Source organism: Gracilinanus agilis, chromosome 2 (genome assembly GCF_016433145.1).
Source record: "Gracilinanus agilis isolate LMUSP501 chromosome 2, AgileGrace, whole genome shotgun sequence".
NCBI classification, from domain to species: domain Eukaryota; kingdom Metazoa; phylum Chordata; class Mammalia; order Didelphimorphia; family Didelphidae; genus Gracilinanus; species Gracilinanus agilis.
Window position 1 is genome coordinate 154,405,386 of NC_058131.1, and position 19,020 is coordinate 154,424,405.

At 36.6% G+C, this 19,020-nt stretch overlaps 1 protein-coding gene across 1 annotated transcript in view; it reads right to left on the reverse strand.

The window, feature by feature from the left end:
• Window positions 1-9,298: 9,298 nt before the first annotated feature.
• The window catches only part of LOC123233405 (serine/threonine-protein kinase PDIK1L-like), a 30,137-nt gene continuing 20,415 nt past the window's right edge, over window positions 9,299-19,020 (reverse strand). The window contains exons 2-3 of the mRNA XM_044659520.1: window positions 11,988-12,204; window positions 9,299-9,540 (exon numbers count right to left, since the gene is read on the reverse strand). Coding sequence (XP_044515455.1) covers window positions 9,299-9,540; window positions 11,988-12,204 — 459 coding nt within the window. The remainder of the gene's footprint in view (window positions 9,541-11,987; window positions 12,205-19,020) is intronic.

The following is a 19,020-nucleotide window of genomic DNA, read 5'->3' on the forward strand; positions in this document are numbered from 1 at the left end:
AAATATGCCTTAGCCATGGAGGGGGGGAGCTCAGGGGGTGAAGGGGAAAGTAAGATCATGAATTATGTAACCATGTTAACGTTTCTAAAAAATAAAAATTAATAAATGTTTTAAAAAAGAATACACAAAAGATAAAGAAATCTGAAATAAACAGGACAATTCTGTTAACACTTTGTTAAATTTAATATATACTTTTAAAATGTACATAGCAAAGGTTCCCAATTTCATATACTATCTTTTTTTGTTCTTTGCATATTCAAATGTTTGCATCTGATGATGTATTAAATTCATAATTTAAAAGAAAAAATTAAAGAATATGTCATAGGCCAATATGATAGTAAAGGAAAATAATAAATGCTGTAGGGGATGTAGCAAAATTGAGACAGTAATACATTGCTGGTGGAGTTGTGAATTGATCCAACCATTCTGGAAGGTGAAATAGGTAACTGCCTTCACAGTATAACACAAGGGTCAGACACACAACCAGGACACACCCACACACTTACAAGTGACAGGATACACAGGATAACTGAGAACCTACCCAAGGGATGTGTAAGTTGAGTAAAACCACACTGGTTGGTGAATGACAGTTGGCAGTTTACTGGTCAGCCTAGCCAGGGGAAAGACAAGGGTTGAAGGTTATATTTCTGTGGGTGATCTTTTGGGTTTGGAGGAAGGCACAGGAAGTAAAGGAAAACTGTTTATTAAAGCTTAGGGGTTAGGTACTGAGGGAATGGACAGACTAAACTAATTTCTAATGGGTAAGCTCAGGGCTGCTGGGACAAAACTAAACTAGCTCTAAGTTCAGGCTGACAGGTCCAGCCTGTAAGGTCAGAAGGGAATGTGAGTCTCACTGCAGGAGTCCACTTCTGTTCCAGCAATGTTCACAGCTTTCCCGGATCCACAGCAATTAATCCACAAATAAATGAAGACGGGGAGCTGAACCAGCTTGAAGGTTCACCCTTCAGAGGTAAGATCAATGCTCAAGCCTGAACTTCCTCACAGGATAGATGACTTCTTGTAAGTGACAAATCCACTTTCCTGTGCTCTTCACTGGAGATAGTTAAACAAGCATCTAACTGCTTTTAGCCATATTGGAGTCTCTCTTCAGGATTAGTCTTCCTTCCTAGCCACTATTCCATCATTAGAACCTTCAGGTCTTGCCTGACAGCCTGGATGCTATCTTACTTAAATGTCTAAAATCTTAAGTTTATAAATTTGCCTACAACAAAGGTAATTTGGAATTATGCCCAAAGGGCTTTAAAAGAATGTATATCCTTTGATCTAGAAATATCACTACTGGGTTTGTATCCCAAAGAGAATTTTTTAAGTGGGAAAGGTTCTATTTGTACAAAAATATTCATAGTTGTGCTTTTTGTGGTGGCAAAAAAAATTGGAAAATGAGGGGATGTCCCTCAGTTGGGGAATGGCTTAACAAATTGTGGTATATGATGGTGATGGAATACTATTGTGATATAAAGAATGATGAACTGCTTAATTTCTATAAGACTTGGAAAGACCTACATGAACTGATGGGGAGCGAATATGAGCAGAACCAGGAGAACATTCGACACAGTAACTGAAACATTGTGGGACAATCAAATTTAGTTGACTTTGCCACTAAAAGCAATGCAATGATCCAGGACAACTCTGAGGGACTTATGAGAAAGAACACTATTCACATCTAGAGAAAGATTTGTGAGAGTAGAAATCCAGAAGAAAACATATGATTTATCACTTGTTTGTATGGGTATATGATTTGGGATTTTGGTTTTAAAAGATTACTCTATTACAAAAATGAATAATATGGAAATGGGATTTGAATGATAATATATATATATTCAGGGAGAGGGAAGGGAAGCAGGGAGGGAGACAACAAGAATCATGTAACCATGGGAAAAATATTTAAAATAAAATTTAAAAAATAAAGAATATGGCACAGCAGGCTAATTTTATTGCCCCTTTGACAGAGTTAGTAGACTAGTTAGAAGTAGCATAGTGTAACATAGCCAGGAAGAACAGATCCAAGTTGTGCCTTTTAAACATGCTAGCTGTCTGACCCTGGAGCACTCAACCTCTCAGTGTTCCAGGCAATTCTGTAAGATAACTATAAATGTCTTTAAATGCCAGTCTGCACTAATAGGATTTCCTCAGCAGGAAATCAATGAGATCAACAGTCCAATACAAAATACAAAATACAAACAAGATTAGTATATCAAAAGGATGCCATGCACAGGACACATATCTAAATCTCTCAAAGCACTACATTTCTGGTCAGCTAAAGACTGCTTCACATACCATCCAGGCATCCATGAGAACATTATAGTCTATATAGTGTGAGCATCTTGCTATCTTCTCTATGGTCTCATGTGTTCTCCCCTTCTTTCTACTTATTGCCTTTACTTTGGAAATGATAATCAAATCAATACCATCATGGCTACTTGAAAAGGCATAATTATTTATTGCCTTGTAGTTCCCCTAACAATCCCGTGACTTCCCAGTCCAAAACTTCCTTCCCTGGTTATCATTGGTCTATATGTAAGGATATATATATATATTTATCAAAACTTAAACTGCTCTCCAAAATTACCAATGATCTCTTAATTGCCAAATCCAACGGCCTTGTTTCAGTACTCATCCTTCTTCACATCTCTAGCATATGACACCCTCTCCTCTTGGGTGTTCATAACTCTACTTGCTCTTAGTTATTCTCCTTCCTGTCGGATCACTCCTTCTAAGATTCCTTAGCTAAATCAATATGCCTCCTGACTGTAGATATAACTCCAAAGCTCTGTCCTGGGTCTTTTTGTCTTCTCTCAGTGATTTCATCAGCTCTTTTGGATTTAATTATCATATCTATGCAGATGATTCCTAGATCTACATCTCCAGCCCTGATCTTTCTGCAGAACTACAGTACTGCACCACCAACTGCTATTAGACATTTCCAATTGAGTGTCTCACTCAACATATCCAAAACCAAACTCACCATCTTCCCCTGTCCCCAAACTTTCCTGATATTATCAAGGACACCTTCTAGTCACACAGGTTCTCAACTTCAGTGTCATTTTCAACTTCTTATTTATTACTCAACCCACATATCTGACCAGTTATCATCTTGTTTCTATCTCCACCAAATCTCTCCCATCCATTCCCATTTCTCCATTCCCATAGTTTCCACCTTATTTCAGGCCTTCATCACTTCTTGCCTAGACTACTATAACAATCTCCTATTTGATCTCTTTGCTTCAAATTTCTCTCTGTTTCAATCATTCACATAGGTTCCAAAGGGATTTTACTTAAAATTCTTCTTTTTTGTTATTCTGAACCTAACAAACATCAACACAAACATTTCTATACAAAAGAATTTAAAAAAGGATTATACATGAAACTATTCAACTATCTTTGTTACCTAAAATTTTTTAAATTCATTTCAAAGACATTCTGCTTGTCCCTGTCTCAGTGATTTTTCTAAAGCATAGTTCTGACTATGTTATTCCTTTGCTCAGTAAACTCCAGTAGCTGCCTATCACCACTAGAACCAAATACAAACCTATTTGCCATTCAAAGCTTTTTCACAACCCTATCCCAGTTTACTTTATTAGCCTTATTATTTATTATTCCCTTTCTAATTCTCTACAGTCTAGTGAAACCATTTTTTTACTGATTCTCATACATGACACTGTATCATTTGTCTCCATGTTTTTGCACTTTCCTGCCCTTCAGATCTCTAATATACTTACTCCCTACCTATCTCCATTTCTTAAAATATCTGGTTTCCTTCAAGTACCATCTTCTACTTGAAGACTTTTCTAAGCCCTATGTCTACACATCCTTATGTTTATATATGAGTGTATTTGCCCATTTTCTCCATCCATAGCATACAAGCTCCTTGAGGACAGAAGCTGTTTCACCTTATGGTTTTGTATCCCCATTTCCTAACACATATAGCCTGGCACATAATAAGCATTTAACAAATGTATGTTAATTGAATGATCTTCTAGTTAAAATGTAAGCAAAATACCTGAGAGTATGACTTATTCACTTCTGCATTTCTATTTTCAGTTCCTATCACAGTGCCTGGTACAACGTAGGTTCTTTATAAATGTTTGTTAAAGGAATTGCTCTGCTTGAATCAGAGGGCATAAATAGTATCAACAGGAAGAAAATGCAAGAGGCAAATTTCAGTTTCACATAAAAGAAAACTTCTCAATAGTCAAAGTTGTTCAAATCTGAGTAAGTCCCCTTAGGACAGAGTGGGGTTTTCAAATGAAGCTACTTGTTAGAGATGTAGAGGAGATTCTTATTTAGGGACAGATGAGGCTAGATGTCATTTGAGGTCCCTTCTAACTCTAATCCCATGATTCAGTGAACGAAAACTCTCAATCTAGAAAGAGAACCTCTAACTCCCATATGCATTAACCTTCTCTACAAACATGGTCTCAGAACTCAAGTTTACTCTTTCCAAGGGCAGCTGGAAAGTATTGATACAATGGGAAGCCTTGGGGAAGAAGGGGAGAGTTTTTCCTTGAGAGGAAAATAAGAAAGTTTGGTTTAAGAATATTTGTCATTTGCAGATGTAAAGGGATGCTGTCTGAGAGTGCTCTCATTTCAAGAATTCAGTCAATTTCTTCTTATGATGTGGTTCTTCTATTTTCACAGATTTAATTTAATCTTTAGTATGGCAACTCTCCTCTTTCCAAACTCACCCACTTCACATCCTTTCTCTTGTCTCTGCCCCCTCACCAAGAGAAAGCTGATGAAACATTGAAATAATTTCTCCATCATATACCAGGTTGTAAAGCTCTCTACCTCTTAGACTCTTAGAAAGATTGAGGGAACAGTCACAATTAGAAGTAGGAGGAATGAAAGGAAATACAGTGGGGGAGTTTAGAAAGAGGTGAATTTTTAGTACAGAAGATCACCATTTTCATCACAATTCATTTCTGGTAACTGTATCATAAAGCTTATCTTTTTAAGCAGACTGCCCCCCCCCTTCCTCTGGAGGAACAATGTTATGATTGAGAATTGTGTTTCCTTGTGTCTTTATTCCTCTTCAGGGTGAACTGCTGACTCATGCCCACAAGATTTTCACTACTGTGCCATAGAAATAGAAAACTCTTTAGTCCTGGGAGCTCACTTTATCTCTGGGCTACTGGCAGCTAGGAGGTACAGTGAACACTGGACCTGAAGTCAGGAAAGTTCAAATCTGACCTCAGACACTTGTTTTCACTATCTGTCCTTGAGCAAGTCATTTAACTTGTATCTGCCACAGTTTCCTCAACTGGGGATAATGGAGGAGAAAATAATAACACTTACCTTACCTCCCAGGGTTGTTGTGAAGATCCAAATGAGATAATAATTGTAAAGCATTTAGCACAGTTCCTAGCATATCTAGAGAAGCACTATATAAATGTTAGCTATTATTGTTACTTTTTCACATTGGAAGTACCCTCAGCCAATGAGGTCTCTCTAATTTGCTGGTTCTTCTCAGACTTCTGTTTTAAGAAGTGGGCCCAGGCCAGCCAAGTCTTCATTCTTCTCCAAGCTGCATAGCTGACCCATCTCCATAGGCCTTTCATTGTCAGGCCCCATCACCACCTTCCCTACCTTTATAGCCCTCCATTTATATATAGTTTTATAAAGTTAGAATATAAGCTTCTTGAGGGCAGGGATTGTCTTTCTTTCTGCTTATGTTTATGTTCTCATCACTTAACACAGTACTTAGCATATAATAAGCATTTAATAAATGGTTGGTGGCTCACTAACTGATTGAACTCATTGTCAATAAATGTTAGTTATGACCTGAGGGTTCTAAAAGCAAAGATGCACCTATAAATCTCTATAAATGATTTAAAATAGGAAAGTTTTCTCCTACAAAATAGGCATAAATGCACTGCAGAAATTGATTATACAAGGGGCTGCCTCTAATGTTCTATATAGCACATCAATCCTTTAATTCTTCTAGGAACTATGATTTTATTGGCATAGATACTCCCTTCCACAGAAAACAACTCTGTATGATTAGTAGATGGCCTAAGAGATTTCTGTGGCCAAGAAATTCATCATCCTGGTGAAGCGTCCTTGCTCACTTAGCCAGACAGGTTCTTGGATGACAAAAATATCATCTACCACTGGACACATTTGTTGTTATTCAGTCTCAGTTATGTCTGACTCCATTTGGGGCTTGTTTGTCTGCTAAAAATAATGAAATGGTTAGCCATTTCCTTCTCCAAGTTATTTTACAGATGAAGAAACTGAGGCAAACACGATTAAGTGTCTTGCCTAGGGTCGCACAACTAGTAAGTATCTGAGGCCAGATTTAAACCAAGGTTACCTCTCCACCACAATGAGACATCAGAGTAGGACTCGGTCAACATAATAACAATAGGAGGCATTCATACAGTGTTTTCAGGTTTGCAAGGTACTTCATATACTTTGTCTTACTTGATTTTCACTAATAACCACAGCCTTTTACAGATTTTTGAAAACTGAGGCTCATAGACAAAATTTAAACACAGGTCTCTTCTGATTTGAAAGCCAGTGTTCTTTCCATTCCCCTATGTGGCCTCTCTAACACAATCATATGGGACCTTTGCATGTGCTGGTGTGCTGTGCCTTTTACCACAGTCTATTCTCTGAGAGGAAACACAATAAACAACAACAAAATACACTTGTTAAATGCTTGCTGTATACATATTACAGTACTTGATGCTAAAGTTACGAAGATGAAAATAGAAGGTTCCCTGATCCCAAAGACCTTAACATCTAACAGTTAATTCTACAAATAAAAAGCATTCTTCCTAGTCCTATTGATTCACACTCAGGTGCAATGGTTTTCAGCCTTTTTGAAAGAAAGAGTTGTTTTTAATTTCTCTAAAAACCCAAGGTGCCTCAGTGAATATGGCAGGTGAGAGGACTGAAAATAACAAAGCCTCCAGGGAAATCAGAGCTACCAATGGCACCTCCAGAAATACTGGGAATCCTGGCAAATCTCAGAGTGGTTGGGGAAATTTTTCAGCAGAAACTGACTTGGAAATCAATTCAATAAGCACTTATTAAAAGCCTACTGTGTGTCAGAAAAAAGAGGCAGAAAGACAGAATAAAAACTAGTTCCTGCATTCCCTCTCTAGGTGAGTTTTTGAGCTTTCAAGGTTTCAGTTATCATCTCTATATCCATGACACTCAAATATATATAACTATTTCTTATTACCTTACTCAACTCCATTCTCATATAACCATCTATGTACAAAACATCTTCATAAGACGGTCTGTAAGTATCTCAAATTCAGCATGTCCAAAATAGAATTCTTTATATTTTTCCCAAAATGTATTCTTCCTCTAAACTTTCTTCTGTCTATTGATCCTTTCCATCCTTCCCATAAATCAGATTCACAGTCTGTGATTCAGATGAACAAGCTTGATTCTTCCTTCTCTCACTCTATCCAATCGATTGCCAAATCTTGTTAATGTTATTATCACAACTCTTGCATCTAATTCTTCTCTCTATGCCATCTTCACCTCTCAACTCGACTAATGCAATATCCTATTTGGCCTCCTTGCTTCCAACTTTCCTATTCTCTATTCTCTATCTCCCACACGACTCCCATATTGGATATTCCTAAAACATGTCTGTCCATGTCACTACTCTACTAAAAAATCTTCCATAGTTCCCTATTGCCTTTAAAATAAAATACAAAATCTTCATCCCAGCATTTAAAACTCTTTACCACTTGTTCCCACATAGCTCCCCAGGCTTAATACTCTTTACAGAGTTAGAGTCATGCTAACTGTTGCTTGTACATGACATTCCAACTCCTACCTATGTACCTTTATGTGGATTGTCTCTCTAAGTATTGAATATGCTTCTTTCTTATTTCTACTTCTTAGAATCTGTTTTCCTTTCAAGCTCAGGTCTTCCTACTGGAGGCCTTTCCACAACTCCACACTTATTAGTACTTCTTTCCTCTACAAGTTACTTTATTTTAATTCACTAGTATTCATATTGTAACCTTCAGGAGAATGTGAACTCCTTGAGAGTAGGGAGTATTTTATTTTTGTCTTTACATCCCCAGAAACTGCCATGATGACTTACATATAATAGGCAATTAATACATATTTGTTGAATTAAATTTAGATAGTATATTCTACTAGGGAAATATGATATGTACATAAATAAGGAAATACAAGATAATTTAGAGGGAAAGATTCCTAATACCTAGAGAAATCCAGAAAAACTTCCCATGGGTAAAGGTACCAGAGTTGAGCCATGAAAGAAGATAAAGTTTCTAAGAGGCAGATAGATGTAGAAAGGGAGTGTATTAGTGGCTTGTGGTTCAATGTGTGCAAAGGCATAAAGGTGAGAGGATAAGAAAAAACACCAGGTGTGGGCAGTAGTCAATGGGTGGGTATGACAGGATTGTAGAATACATGAAGGGGAATAATAAGCCTGGAAAGGCAGACTAGAAATAGATGATAAAAATCTTTAGATACAAGCTAAGGAGTTTGTGTTTTATCCTTGAAATAAAAAAGCATCATTGAGAAGCTTCTTAGGTAATAGTGAAACATGATTAGACCTACTTAAAAGAAATGATTTTGGCATGGAGAATTAATTAGAGAGGAGAGAAATAAAGAACAAGGAAAGCAGTTAAGAGGCTATTATAGGAGAGGTGAAAGTGATGTCCAGGAGAGAGGTGATGAAGATCTTGGCTAAGGCATTAGCCATGTTGATAGAAAGTTGAATGCACAAACAAGTGGTGATAAAATTTACAAGACTGGGCAAATGACTTCAAATGTTAAGAGTAACTCTAAAATTGCAAGCCTGAATAACAGAAACAAAGTCTGGAGGATTGATAGGTTTTGGTATTTTGCAGATTGTTAAAGGAAAGGAACACATCATGAATTCTGTTTTGAACATGTTGAGTTTGAAATGCCCATAATATATAAAGGTAAACATATCTAAAAGATAGTCAGTGACCAACCAAATAACTCCGAGATCTACTAGTAACCAATTTTAATCTTTTAACGGGAGAACCATATCTCAAAAGATGTAATCATTGAACTTAGAACTGAATGAGACCTTGGAAATCACAAAGTCCTTACTAATATGATGGGTGAGAAAATTGATGTTCACAGAGATTAAGTGATTTACCCAAGGTTGCACAGTAAGTACCAAGGTCATGATTCCAACCACAGTCCTTTAATGACAAGTCCAGTGATTTTTGTCCTATACTTCCCTCAGCCTCCTCCCCTAATAACCAAACATTTATGAGGACTTAAACTATACCAACCTGAATATACTTTACTTTGACGATCTAGAACATTGAATCTTTTCTCCATAGGAAGTCTGCTTAATACGACTTTCAAGCTGGAAGGCATCTAGTCGTTCCTTGGGGTTAAAAGCCAACATGTCATGAAGAAGTCTACAGAGATCATTTGGCATGCATCTCTTTTTTTTCAAGGGAATTTGCAGCTTCATGCTGGGGTTCTCTAGCATTGCTTCTCCGATTGGGATTATGTCCTTCCCTTGGCATATATAAGTTCCTAAGAACAAGGTTGGAGGAGGAAGGGATCAGAGACAAGAAAAAAAAGAGCTATTTCTAAATAATTCAAAGATCCTACATAAAAGAAAAAATGTAAGTGGCAAAACATAAAATCCAGCCCAAAGGTTATAATGGTGTCTAAGAACAGATGATAAGGAGTTGAATTATATTGAAAGATTAAAAGAAAATCAAATAAAGGTGACAGTATTTAAATAGCACATCTTCCTAATCTGATCAAATGGCCAAAAGTCAATGAGGAATACATCAAAAACAGATCTCCAAAAGTATATTAGGGATTGTTACATTCTTGAAATAAAGTGCCTTTGTATACCACTAAATACAAATTAATAGATAATTTAATCAACATAAGATAGTGACTCAAAATCCACATTAGGACACTGAAGATATGATAAGATTCTCTCACTGTATCAAAAGCCACAAAGATATGTGAAAATAGATATGACAGCTTAGAGAATGTTCCCAAAATATCAACAGTGCAAGGTATGTCTCTTAACAAGATGGCTTGATTTTTAACAGTTGTAAAATTAATTATGAATAAATTTTTACATTCATAAATTTATATTTGACTCTGTAAATTGTTTTTGCATAATGGAGCCAGTCACAACTAAGGACTTTCAGGTACTTTAAAAAAATAAAAGCATACTATGACAGACTACTCAATTCCCTGAGCAACTTTTCTTCAGAAGAACATGAAGGGTATAAAGCTACATTTGTTCCATAATGTTTTAATGTATTCGCTAGAAGGAAATTGGGTTGAGAGGGAAGTAACAGATGAAGAGGAAGAGTTACAATGAGGTGGGTTCAAGGTCTGCATTTGAAATACTCTGGCTTGGGAAAGCCAAGGCAAGTCAATCTCCCAATGACTTGGACAATTCTCAAGATTAGAAAATGCACAGCAATTATAGTCTGCATTGGCAAAGGGAGTTTGTTCAAAGGGGAGTTCTACTAATGAAGTCACAAGTTCAAATAAAAATTCACCAGTTTTCTGAAATCAACTAGAGCAGTACTTATCTACCATTTGAGAGACAAGATTGTTTGGCCAAGTTGCTAGACCATAAACTCATTGATAGCAGATACTATATTTCTTCTTCACAGTTTCCAAGTTCTTAGTACACTACTGGTTATACAGTCACTACTTAATTAACATCTGTTAAATCATATGCTTCTTAGGGCAGCTAGTTAGCGCAGTGGATAGAGTACCAGCAGTCTGGAGATGGGAGATCCAGGGTTTAAATGTGTGAGTGGCCTCGGACACTTTGAGCTGTGTGAGTTTGGGCAAGTCACTTAATTCAGACTGCCTAGCCCCTGCCACTCTTCTGTCTTAGAACTGATATTGAGACAGAAGATAAGGGTTAAAAAAAAAAAAAAGTCAAGTGCTTCTTAAAACAGGTCAGTATGCATGAATGCTAGTTGATACACTTGCTTTTTTGTTAAGATTGATCTAAACCTTTCTCTGAACCCAAAACTGAGTTAAATGCTCCCCACCCCTCCTTTGAAGTTTAGTGATTTCAAAGGCAAAGTAAATAGTTCGACAAACTTGGAAAGTCCCCAGACAGAACAAAAGTATTTACTTGTTTTTCTGCCATTTGTTATTAATTTGGTTCTACTCTGTTAAACGCTAATGGAATTATGTAGGATTTTGTATGTTTGATTGTTTTTGTTAAATGTTATTAAGTTTATAATAATACTTTAAAAAGTAAATAGTTCAAATTCCATTACTCTGATTCTCAAAGCAAAGATAAATTTAAGTTAAAACACTTGGGTTTTATCTTCAGTATCTTCCTCTTGGGCTTTTTCCCTGAGAGATTCTAATTTTCTTCTTTAAAAATATAATTAGCAAAGATTTTATTTATTTTAAAAATAATGTGAAGTTCAGACAGGCTTTTTTATTTGACTAATTATAAGTATCAGCTATTATCTCCCACTAAAGACTCACTTTGCTAGCTCATCAAGGCATGAAAGTAACCCTAGGTTCTCTGCTGTATCCCTCAAATAAGATAACTTTGAAAAGAAAAAAAGATCCATTCAGAAAAAATAATACAAATAGTACACTACTTTTGGGTTTCCTACAAGACAGATTATTACATTCAGACCAGTGCAATCTAGGACAGGGTTGCTTCCCTCATTGAGTTTATGATCTTTTTGTTGATATAAAACACACTGTTAAAAAGACACAGTGCCTAGAATTATCCATTTTGTGTGTCAAGTGAGTGGCAGAGAAAGTGATAAGTATTATATATTTCAAGGAGGAAGTGATCACCATTGACTGAAGCTGTCAGGAAAGGTTTCTTGAGGAGGGATTTTAGTGGATTGTAAGATCAATAGAAGTCAGCAGTGACATATGGTAATACAAAAAAGATAATGCAATTTTAGCCTATGTTTTAAAAAAAAAAACAGTGTAAGATTCATGTCTGAAAGGCAACTCACCAAGCAGTTCCTTCTCAGAATCTGCATCCCTGAAAGTAATCCTCTCAATCATGGCCCAGAAAATTATCCCAAGGGCAAAGATGTCTGCTTTAGCTGTATAGCTGCCTTCCCACACTTCAGGAGCCATATAGAAATCCGAACCACAGGCAGAAGAAAAACGATGTTGATTTATGTTCACACTCCCCTGGCATACTTTACTCAGGCCAAAATCTGTTATCTAAAAAACAAAGGGCAAGGGTAGCTAATTAGATCAAGTATGAAAATGTCCAATTCAACCTGGATAGATCCTCCTGGCTACCAAGTGAACAGTGAAGGCCTGAATGACTTAGACCTGGGGCTTCCAGCAGATTAATTAGGAAATTATGTAACTGATTATGGACAGATCTTCAAAAAGGATGCTCCTCATCACATCCCCTTTCCATAACTGACCTAGATTATTTTTTAATAAGATTTTGTTTTTCTCCTATGACATGTAAAAATTTTTAACATTCGCTTTTTAAAGTTTTGAGTTCCAAATTCTGTCCCTTCTTTTGAACCTCCCTCCCTGCTATCCTCCATCCCTGAGATGGTAAGTAATCTAATATATATGTTCCACTTGCAACCATGCAAAACATCTTTCTCTATTAGTCATTTTATGAAAGATCTCAAATTTTAAAAAAAGAAGAAAAAGTTAAATATATATTTCAGTCTGCATTCAGATTCTCATCAGTTCTTTCTCAGAGGGCAGATGGCATTTCTCATCATGAGTCTCTGGAATTGTCTTAGATCACTGCATTGCTGAGAATAACTAGGTCACTCACAGATGTTCCTCAAGAAATATTGCTCACTGTGTACAATATATTCTTCTGGTTCTGCTTACTTTACTTTGCATCAGTTCATTTAAGAACTGACTTAGACTCTTAAGGAAAAAAGGAGAGTATGAGCAAAAGTAATCTACTTGAGAATTCTGCTATCTTACCCCTATCTCTCCTCTCTCCCACAGAATCTCAAGTCTTTGAGAAAATGATGCTTCTCCTCATGAAAAGATTGGGGAGCAATGAGCTAGCAGCTCACTCTGAAGGGTACTCAAGTTCAAAGTGAGCACAGAGAGAGCTAATAAATGATGATCAGTAGATATAAACTAAATATGTATATCTTTCTCCTGCCAGCCACATAGTGAAGCATACCTTTGGCCATGGAAGACCAGTACAAAGGTATAAGGATTAAATTCCACTCAATAAACATTTATCAAACATATACTATGTGTAATGTACAGTGCTTGGAGAGATAGAGATTATCATCATTATTTATGAAAATAATGAGATCTAGTCAAGGAAATCAAAATCATATGGAAATAGGCTGAAGTGCCTAGCACCTTTGTTGTCCTATCTGCTACTAGAATTATATCAAGGATGATTTTTAATAATCCTACTACAGAGGATGAGATTACATCATAATATTTTCATTCAAATACAAAAAGGTTTTTATCCACTCATGCCATAGTCCAAAGGACACTGAATTAGGTAGCTAGGTGACAAAGTAGATAAAGTTTGGGGCCTGGAGTCAGGAAGACTTATCTTCCTGAGTTCAAATCTGGCCTCAGGCATTTCCTAGCTGTGTGACTCTGGGCAATTCACTTGACCCTGTTTACCTCAGTTTTTTCATCTGTAATGAGCTAGAGAAATGGAACATGGCAGACAACTCTGGTATCTTTACCAAGAAAACTCCAAAAAGTCATGACTGAAAATTACTAAATAACAACAAAAATAACAGGATGATAACTTGTCCCAAGAATTTTTTCTATCTGAACCCCAAAGATGAGAGAAAGATGATGACGTATATGATAACGATAATAACAGCTCAATTCATATATGTCATTAAAGTTTTAAAAAAACTTTACATACATTATTTCATTTGATCCTAACAAACCTGGGAACAGAGGTACTTTTATCAGTTTATAGATGAGGAAACAGGTTGAAAGGTTAAGTAACTTGTCCAGGGTTACAAAGTAAATATGTACCTGAGTTAGGATTTGAACCTAAGTCTTACTGAAAATCAAATATGTCCTGCTGTCTGGTAAAGTACTCTATTCAACTAATGAAAGAATAAAATGTATATATAAATAATTATAAAGTGAAACAGAACATGACAAGTGCTATGGAAGATGCAAGGAAGAAAGAATAATTGCTGCTTTGAGAATGGGGTGGTAGAAATAAAGAAAGACTTCATGGAGGAGGAGGCCTCTGATTTGGATCTTGAAGGATAAGATTTCATTACAATCCATTACTCTTAATAGAAAAATACTCCCCCTGACCTTCTGCAGATAAAGTACTTCAAAAACAAAATGGTCTATGATAGTATACCATATTAGTGTAATTATGAACTACACTTTCCCTACTTAGACCCCACCCAAAATATGGACAATTTAAAACCAAGGTGTAGTCAATCGGTGCTATTTTTCAGTAAGTACTTATGTTTTATTTCCTTTTTTTAAAAAAATCTCCTTTTAGTAGTGCGAACTACATTCAGAGTACAGTATATTGATTTTGAGGGGTGAAATATTATATTTTATTTTTTAGAAAAATTTTCCATGGTTACATGATTCATGTTTTTACTCTCCCCTTCACCCTTCTTTACCCCCTCCCCCCCATAGCTGATGCGCATTTCCACTGGTTTTAACATGTGTCATCAATCAAGACCTATTTCCATATTGTTTGATAGTTGCATTGGTGTGGTTCTTTTGAGTCTACATCCCCAATCATGTCCGCATCAACCCTTGTATTCAAGCAGTTGTTTTTCTTCTGTTTCCACTCCTGTAGTTCTTCCTCTGAATGTGGGTAGCATTCTTTTCCATAAGTCCCTCAGAATTGCCCTGGGTCATTGCATTGCTGCTAGTACAGGAGTCCATTACATTCAATTTTACCATAGTATATCAGTCTCTGTGTACAATGTTCTTCTGGCTCTGCCCCTTTCACTCTGCATCAAGTCCTGGAGGTCTTTCCAGTTCACATGGGATTCCCCCAGTTCATTATTCCTTTTAGCACAATAGTATTCCATCACCAGCATATACCACAAGTTGTTCAGCCATTCCCCAACTGAAGGGCGTACCCTTGTTTTCCAGTTTTTTGCCACCACAAAGAACACAGTTATAAATATTTTTGTACAAGTCTTTTTTTATCTATGATCTCTTTGGAGTACAAACCCAGCAATGCTATGGCTGGATCAAAGGGCAGGGAGTCTTTTAGGAGGGGTGAAATATTAGCAGTACCATGGACCTGCTACACCCAAGTAAAGGGACCAACAACTCTATTTGTCTCCTGGACAGCTGAGGCTTTGGAGGGACAGCCCTGAAGGTAACATTCAGGACACTTGTGACTGGTGATGACATTGGACTGATTGTATTTGGACTGGGAATTTGTGGACTTATATTTTACATTTGTAATTTGTTATGTGTTTTACGTGTTTTACATAGAAGGGGAAACTGAGGCAAGTGAGAATAGCACATCTTTGAAAATAAAAAAGGGAGGCCTGAGTGGGACAGAATTGAGTGTGCTATTCTCAAATTGAGCACTTAGCTCACAAAAGCTAGTTTGTTACCTTTTTGTTGGTTGAGGACTCTGGGATAGGCTTGGGAGGGAGACTGATGAAGGTTGCTTCCCTTGCCTCATCTGAGTTGGGTTGGAAGAACAGGTGTTTTGATTCGTGGGTCAAAGCAGGGGAGAAGACTTTTGTATATATTGACAGGCTTGCTGCCTAGACAATTTTTTCCTTTAATATTGCTTTAAAAACAAAACTAAGTTTACAAGATACATTTCTAGCACATGATGCCCAGTACAATAATACAATCACTATGCTTTTCATGTGACACTTTGTAGGACCCTGTAAAATGGATCAGCTGTGTACCCTCTATGCTGTTATTAAATAGTTAAATATGAAAATGTTTCCAATGCAGAAATTTAACTCCTATTTATTGAAGTTATGGAAATATGATCATTTACGCTGCCAAAGAGGACCTCATTTAAAACCCTAAGCTATTTCATTTATTACCTGTGTGACCCTGGGTAACTCACTAAAACCTCTCTAGATTTCATTCTTCTCATTTGTAAAATGAAGGGGGTTGGGATCATATGGTTTCTGAGCTCCCTTCTAACTGTGTAAGGGAACCCCTTCCTCCCAGGATCCTGAACTTTCTACTTGTCTGAGCAAACCCTAGGAGCACGAACCAGAACATAGTGTTACAAGTCTGGGTCAGAGAGACTTTGGTTCCTGAGATGTGTTAGAGCAGCCCACATATGTGGAGAAAAGGGGCTTGTGGGGCTGGAATTCTTGGTTGCACTTCCTCTCTCTGGAGGTTGGTGGCTAAGGTGGAAGACACTCTCATGGGCTGGTAGGCTAGGAAATATTTTTTTTTATTCTTTCCCTCTATTTCTTTTTTAGACTATATAATAAAATTAAATTATTAAAAGCTACTATCATCCTTGTGACTTAAGGGTTAATTCTTTTTTTATAAACAGTGACCACAATGATCTTTTTTTAAACTAATATTTCCAAACAAATTTCTAAATTACATTTAGCATATTACATAGCTGTACATCAATAACTCCTGTATTTTATTTATTTATTTTTAATCCTGTATTCTTTTTTTTAATCCTTACCTTCATTGATACTAAGAATCAGTAAGAGCTAGACAATTGGGGTTAAGTGACTTGCTCAAGGTCACAGAGCTAGGAAGTGTCTGAGGCTACCAGTGAGCCACCTAGCTGCCCTTTGAAGAACATCTTTTAAATTTGTTTTGAACAGTAATAATACTATGGGCAACGGTACTAATGAGAAGCAGATTAAAAAGGGGGCCTTAAATCTCATCAATCTCAGACAAACCACCACAATATCTGACTTGATTGATGTAGTACTGAAACCTCAAAGGTGCCCTAAACTAAGAATATAACCAATTAAAAAAAACATTTTTGTTTTTTTCTATCAGGGTTGACTTACAGATGCAAAGAACAATTTAAAAGATCAATGTAATTGAGTTGTAGAAAATGTAGAAAAAAATAAAGTGTAATTAGATTGAAAAGGTATAAAAGGCTCTAAAAGCCAAAAGGAGAATTTCATATTTGATCCTGGAGGTAACAGAACCACGGATGGTATGATCAGACCTGCATTTTAGGAATATCACTTTGGCTGCTGAGTGGAGGATGAAAGGCACAGGGAAACCAATTGGGAAGAGATCTGAACTGGCTCCTAATTTTGCATTTGCTTTGCATATATTTGCGTTTGTTGTTTCCTCTGATAGAATGTTAACTTCTTAAAGGCAAGGGCTGTTTCATTTTTGTCACTGTACTCCCAACATCCAGAATAGTGCTTAGCACAAAAATGGAGTAATACGCTTGAAATGATAGTTTAGAGTCTATATTAGATGAGAGAGCTAAGGCAGGAAGATCAATTTAAGGGCTATTGCAAAATTTAGGGCAAAAGGTGGTGCCCATGTGAGTGAGTAGAGCAAAGAGAACAGATGTAAGAAATGTGGAAATAGAATCAATAAGACAGGACAACCAATTGACCATAAGGAGTTTAGAAGAGTGAAGAGTTTAAGATTATGTCACTGGGTAACTGAAAGAATGGTGATACCGGTGGTCTTTGTGTTACAGATGAGAAAACAGACTCCATTCCCTCTATTTAACTGAGTTAGACACAGTTGGCAGAGTAGGTGAGTAGGTTACTACTCAAGAAGAGGAAAGAGAATAGGAAAGTATCAGGGTCCTGGATACAGAGTGGCAAATGAAGGAAATCCTCCCTCATTTTGCTCCTGAGGAATGTCAATGGAGAGAGAACCCAACATCTACTAGGAATACAGACATATGACTGGATTATTGATGTACAGTTAGAAGGGAGCTTAGGAACCATCTGGTTCTAATCCCCTTCATTTTACAAATGAGGAAAGTGAAATCTAGAGAGATTTTAGTGAGTTGCCCAAGGTCATACAGGTAATAAATGAAAGAGCTTAGAATTTTAAATGAGGTCCTCTTTGGCAGAGTAGAAGATCACATGAGCAGAACTTAGAATGGAAATGGAAAATGAAAAAGTCAGAATTTGAACCCAGTCCTGTGATACTGGCTCCTGTATGAAAAATAGTTTAGAGTCTATATTAAATGAGAGAGCTGAGACAAAAGAAAATTTAATAGGGACAAAGGTACAGTAAGTCCTCCCCTTTTCTGAAAAATTGACACATTATTTTAAATATTCAAATAGTTATTAAAACAATTTATCATGCTTTTATATATAGTAATCCAGGCTTTACCCAACATAAAATTATATTTTAAGTTTTTTAATTATGTAAAACTATAAGTTTCTGTACACTGAGGAGAAACAAAATGCAATTCTGGTTCCAAACGAAACTAATACTATTTGGATACCATTTTGCAGTAAATTCCTCTTCCTCTCATGAAAATTTTAGTGTCTTTGGAATAAAAGGGTCTATCCAGCAAGGCTGACCTCAGTTGCTTTCACTTTTAAAAGCCTTACAGTAAAACTGTAGGAAGTCTAAGGTTACCCATTCACAAAATCATTATTCTTTCTGACCTGGAATTCTTTCCAGCATGTATAATTAGATTGAACTATCTCTCTAAGCAGTTCTTGAAGAGATGGTAAAAGATGTGTTATCCTTCACGTCACCAATAGAAATAAATAGGACATGTCTGAGAATATCCTCACATAAATGTTCAGTTTAATGACTAAATCATCAACTACAAAGTTGTTCCATCATTTCAATCACATACAACTGATTCTTCATGGCCCCATTTGAAGTTTTCTTAGCAAAGACACTGGAGTGGATTGCCATTGCCTTCTCTAGCTCATTTTACAGATAAGGAACTGAGGCAGCAGACAGGGTGAAGTGACTTGCCCAGGGTCACAGAGCAAACAAGTGTCTGAATCTGGATTTGAACTCAGAAAGAGGAGTCTTTTTTAACTTTAGACCTAGTACTTTATCTGCTGTGCCACCTAGCTGTCCCTAATACTAACTGTCTGTTGTGGCAATTTATATATTTTCAATCAG